Genomic DNA, 6,000 nt, shown 5'->3' with positions numbered 1-6,000 from the left:
AAAAAAAAAAAAAAAAAAAAAAAAAACCAAATCTGAATTAGCACAGTTTGCCTTGAATCATTCTTTCAAGTAAAAATACTATTCCATGAAAAAAAATTTTAAAAAAAAGCTCACAATTCAAACAAGCGCAAAAATACTTCTCCTTGAATTAATCACTATATTCTGGTATCGAGCAAAGGTGTCTGATTATGGATTTCCCGTTTCTGTCACACAGAATACAAAAAAGAAATGTACTCAAGAGTTTAAGACAATAAAATTAATAATTCTTACTACTCAATCAGGACATTCTAAATGAAACTTGCTTTCTTTAACTGCAAGTAAGTGGCATGAAGAATAAGACAATTACCAATATGGTTTGGTGCCACTGACTTGTGCTAAAGCACCAGCAGTTTTACTCAGCATTGTTTTCTACTATTTAGTGCAAATGTCAACACAGTGAAAAGGATAAATTCATATCAGAGTATCATTATGAAAATAGTTTTGATCTTCCAGACCTGTGAAAGGGTCTTAGAGGCCAGAGTTTCACAAAGTACATTTTGAAACTTCCACTAACCTAGGCCTGAGTTTCTGAACCAAATAATGTATAAATTCACCCAATTCAAGCCTAGAAGAAAAAAGAGACAATTTCGAAGAAATACTTGGGAAACAAGGTTTGGTCCTCTTGTAAGAACACACAAAGTTGTACAAACGAATTGTTCACTTTAAAATGGTGAATGGTATAAGTGAATTATTCACTTTATTAAAATGGTTATTTTTATGTGTTATGAATATCACTTCAGGGAGGGTAAAACTAGTAAGACATAGGAAAATACAGTCTCTCTTTTTTGGATATGGTTGTACCAAATTGCTTAGAACCAGCCATTTCACTATCAGTCAAAAGAATTCTTACTGCTACAGTTGCAATAGAGATCTTAGCACATAGATTCTTACACTTTGGTTCTTTCAACCTTATAAGGCAACTTTTCAGGGGTAACCAATTGGATCAAAGAGTATATTTTGCACATTTACTTAAAAAATTCTTAAGTATTACAAAAAGAAAATGTAGTCACTCATATCCCTACCACTGGCATTAAACATATTTAACAGTTTGCACATTTGTTTCAAATATGTTATTATCTATAAATAGATAAATACAGATGAAACCAAACTCCATGCCAATCTCTTCCTCCTTCCTCTCTTCCCCAGAAGTGCATCATTCCTATATGTGGTTTTTTGCTTTTGATGCATGAGTGGTTCCACAGAACATATACTACTAATTGGTTACGTTAAAAAAATTTACATGACTGGTATAATACTGTATATATTCTTTGCATCTTGCTTTTCTATAAAAAAGAACATTATGGTTTTTGGTAAAGGAAGATCTACTGCTACACTCTCCAGTATGACAGCTTCTAGCTACATGTGGCTAGTAGCTACAGTATTGGATAACACAGATATAGAAAATTACTATCATTTCAGATATCTCTATAGACAGTGCTGATATCTAATACATTCAGTTTCCTGTAGTACTATACTTTCTTGCAAGAATATGTTTTATTTCATCTATTCTTTTATTGAAGAAATTCAGTTGTTTCCATTTTCCCCTGCACATATGTGAAAGCTTTTTTAGGATATATAACAAGACAGAACTGCTGAGTCATATATCATATATGTCCTCAACTGAACCAGGTAGTGGCAATTGCTCTCAACTCAAAGTGGTTACACCAGTCAACACTCTAACCAGCTATACAGAGGCACAGTGACAAAACTGGAGACTCAGGAGATCTCAAACTCACATTCTCCTCAAAGCAGTTGTCAAGTTCTGCAGGAGCACATAGAGGGCTAAGGAGTCAACCCAGAAAAGTCTCGAAAGCAGAGCAGAAATCCCCAGTCTCTTGTGCTGAGTAAAAAATTTTATCTGGGTTTCCAGTGAAGCCTGGAGAGCCCCAACCCAGGGACAATGCCAACCAGAAGTAGACTGAGGCTTACCAACTCTACAACCCAACCCTAACCCAGCACAATCTTTGAATGAATTAAGATGAACAGTTGATAACTCTAATAAAATAGCAAAAGAAAACTCTAATAAAATAGCAAAAGAAAGGATAAATCCTCTCTGGGGGAAAAGACCATCAGCTGGAGCCTTTGCAGTTATTTATATGCTGTTGGCTAGTACTTAACAAAAAAATTACTAGGCATGCAAAGAAAAGGAGCCATACGACAGGTAAAAAAAAAAAAAAAAAGAAAACAGACAATAGTAATAATAGAGGCACAGATGGCTACATATAAGCAGACAGGGAAGAAATAACAGTACAGAAAATTAAAATAACTATGGATAATATGTAGAAAAAGATAGAAAAGTAGGCCAGGCATGGTGGCTCATGCCTGTAATCCCGGCCCTTTGAGAAGCCAAGGCGGGTGGATCACCTGAGGTCAGGGGTTTGAGACCAGCCTGGCCAACATGGTGAAACCCCATCTCTACTAAAAATACAAAAAAATTAGCTGGGTGCACCTGTAATCCCAGCTACTCAGGAGGCTGAGGCAGGAGAATCACTTGTACCCGAGAGGCAGGGTTTGCAGTTAGCCAAGATCGCACCATTGCACTCTAGCCTGGGCAGGAAGAGTGAAACTCCGTCTCAAAAACAAAAACAAACAAATAAAAAAAAACAAGTAGATTAAAGGGTAGAAAATTTCAACAGACTTAAAATCTATTTTAAAAAGAATAAAACTGGGTATTATAGAACTAAAACAAATCAAATTAAGAATTCACTGGAGACACTTAGCAGTGCATTGGGCAAAGTAGAAGACATACTAATGAACTCAAAGACAGGTCAATAAAAACTTTCCAAACTGAAGCACAGTGTTTTTAGTTTTAATTTGTTTGTTTTAAGGAATAAAATACAAACAAGACAGAGGAAAGGGATGTGGCAAATGGTCAAAAGGTCTAACCTATGTCTAATTGAAGTCCCTGAAGGAAAGGAGAAAAAGAATGAGGCAGAAGTGGCCAGGCACAGTAGTTCACACCTGTAATCCCAGTACTCTGGGAGGCCAAGGTTGGGGGATCACTTGAGTCCAGGAGTTCAAGACCAGCCTGGGCAACATGGCGAAACCCCATCTCTACAAAAAATTACCTGGCACTGGTGGCGCACACCTGTGGTCCCAGCTACAGGGAAGGCTTGGGTAAGAGGACTGCTTGAGCTCTAGAGGCAGAGGCTGCAGTGAGCTGAGATCGTGCCACTGTACTCCAGCCTGCGCAACTGAGTGGGACCCTGTCTCAAAAAAAAAAAAAAAAAAAAAAAAAAAAAAGGGAGGCGGGAGCAGAGGCAATACATGAAGAGACAGTTTCTGAAAAACTGATTAAATAAAACAACCAATACAAGAAGCTCAGCAAATCTTAAATAGGATGAATACAAAGGAAACCACGCCTACATGCATTATAGTAAAACTAATGAAAATTGGATAATTTTAAATAATCTTAAAAGGAACCTTCAAAAGAACAAGATTAAGATAACTGACCTCTCCACATAAACAATAGAAAGCAGTAAATAATGGAAAATATCTTTAAAAGTGCTGAAAGAAAATAATTTTATGCCTACTAAAATATTCTTCAAAATAAAGGTGAAGACAAATACATTTTCAACTAATCAAAACAAAAAATGTGTTACTTAGGGGCAGGCATGCAATAAAATACCAGACGTATAAAATGAAAAATTTTATACTTCAAAGGATACTATCAAGAAAGTGAAAAGAAACCTGCACAGAGATGAGGGATAAATTTATAAATCATTGGTTTTCATTTTAATTTTATCAACAGAAAGCTACTGATAACATTATAGAAAGTTATTTACTTATTTTAACTAAGAAAAAATTTTAATTTATTTTAAAATCAATTTTTTGGATTAAAATACACAACTTTTTTTTTTTTTAAATAGAATTCAGAATTTATTCAAATTCATATCATCTGTAATGTTTCCTGGGATAAACATATAACTAAGTAATAAGCTAATATATAATTCAGATAATTAGGTTCCTAAATCATCTAACATAGTAGCTAGCACCTGACAACAGGTTAATATGGAAAAAAATAACTAGAATCTATTGAATACTTACCAGGCACAGTGAAACACACTTTACATATGTTACCTCATTTAATCCTCACAACCACCATATGAAGTATAATCCCACTCCTACAGATGAGGAAATTAAGTCTCAGAGAGTTACTTAAACTTTGACCGTGATTACACAGTTGCAAGTGACAACACTGGAATTCGAATAATAGCAACTAACATTTATTGAGCACTTACCATTGTGCCACGGTCTGTTCTAAGTTTATTTTATGTATTAACTCACTTATTCCTCAAAACAACCCTATAAAGTATGTTACTATTATTATCTTCAGTTTACAGATGAGGAAACTGAGACACAGAGAAGTTAAGTAACTTGTTCCAGGTTATGAAACCAGCAACTGGTAAAGCTGGGATTTCAGCCTAGGAAATCTAACTCCAGAGCCTGAATTCTTTACCACTACACCACCATGCTGCCTCTCCAGAATTCAAAACTAAGGTCTTTCTAAGTCCATTAAGCCAAAATATTTATCAATATGTAATTAATATGTCATGAAAGTCTAGGGAAACAATAATTTAAAATTTAATCCAAATAGATTATTTTACACATATCTTAAATTTTAAAATATGTATTTCAAAAGAGTATTTTTCTTCTACTTACTACACGAAGGTAGAAAGTTTGCCTGTGTATTTTATTAATTTAGCAGTGACACACAATCCTAATTTAGGAGAAATACAGTAGATTATCAAGCAACCCCTATAATTATAGTAGTATGAACATAAACAGTGGAAGTATCAACTAAATCTCATTTAAGGCAATAATAAGGAAAAGAAATCTGGCAAAATAATAGATTCCATAAACTAACTTGCCTTATAAGTTGTCCTAAAGGGGTGTCTTCCCTAACATACCTTTTCTTGCTGCAACCTTAAAAGCAAACCACGCTGTTTCTTCCGGAGTGGGGGCATTTTATCATCCTCTCCTTTGTCTCGTAGATGTCTGCAAATAATATTTTTCATTCAGACAAAGATTTGATTAAATTTCTCTTACCTGAATAATGTCAAGAATTCTAGACTACTAAAAAGTCTACAAACCAATTTAACATTTTCAAATGTGAAAAGCAGTTGCTACAAGTAGCTGTAACCATTCAAATCCGAATAAGTATTTTACTGAGGTATATGCAAGCCCTAGAATGTGTCCTCTAAAGACAGAAGGACTTTGGGAAATTTACAATATTGTATCATATGACAACATAAGATTACAGTCAGTTAAGTGATAAAACAGGAATGCAAAGAAAATGTTATGTGGGTAGGAGGAGGTCTTGAAAGAAATACAAATCAAATATGACTGCCATATTTCTAGCTTGAGAAACTGGGTTGCTCAAATCAAATCAAATGAGGAAACAAAAACATCTTAAAATATAAAGCATTCTGTTCTATGAATGAAGAAATCAGTGAAAACTGTGCTCATTGAAAGAACTTACTTTTTTTGATGCTCTAACCAGGCCAACTCAGCCTTAGTCTTCTCCTTCAAGGCCTTTTCGCGGAGACGCAGGAGTGAAGACTGGTGAGCTGCCCTCATTTCTTCTTCTTTCATATACTGTCGAACCATCTCCATAGTAAATTTAGAAAAGCTATCTTGTCCTCCTGAGAATGGCATGTTCAGTTCCTAAAGTAGATGGTTTCTTTCTTGTTTATCATCATCTAACCTTTTGGTACTTAACTCCACTAAAAGAGGTATGCATTTACAAAAACAAACTATGTATTTAACAAGGTCATCAACAATGTAAGAGAATATTCTTTAAAAAGGCACATGAGGCAGATTAACATTCATCTGCTAATTTACTCAGCCAATAAAATTTTAATAAACTACTGCAAGCCAATTACTGTCCCAAGGATCCAAAGTGGGATAAGAATTTGTTTCTGCTAACCAAAAAGCATACAATTTGGTAAGAACGAATGT

General features: G+C 34.6%; 1 protein-coding gene across 2 annotated transcripts in view; it reads right to left on the bottom strand.

Moving 5' to 3' along the window:
• Positions 1–6,000, bottom strand: part of CEP350 (centrosomal protein 350) — a 153,387-nt gene that overhangs the window by 43,800 nt on the left and 103,587 nt on the right. For both annotated transcript variants that reach the window (XM_017888813.1, XM_017888814.1), the window contains exons 24-25: positions 5,522–5,706; positions 4,950–5,037 (exon numbers count right to left, since the gene is read on the bottom strand). In XM_017888813.1, the coding sequence (XP_017744302.1) occupies positions 4,950–5,037; positions 5,522–5,706 (273 nt within the window). The remainder of the gene's footprint in view (positions 1–4,949; positions 5,038–5,521; positions 5,707–6,000) is intronic.

The sequence above is a fragment of the Rhinopithecus bieti genome, unplaced genomic scaffold (genome assembly GCF_001698545.2).
Source record: "Rhinopithecus bieti isolate Rb0 unplaced genomic scaffold, ASM169854v2 scaffold_15676, whole genome shotgun sequence".
Taxonomy (NCBI): domain Eukaryota; kingdom Metazoa; phylum Chordata; class Mammalia; order Primates; family Cercopithecidae; genus Rhinopithecus; species Rhinopithecus bieti.
Note: the sequence above shows the minus strand (reverse complement) of the source record. Positions and strands in the feature narration are given on the sequence as shown.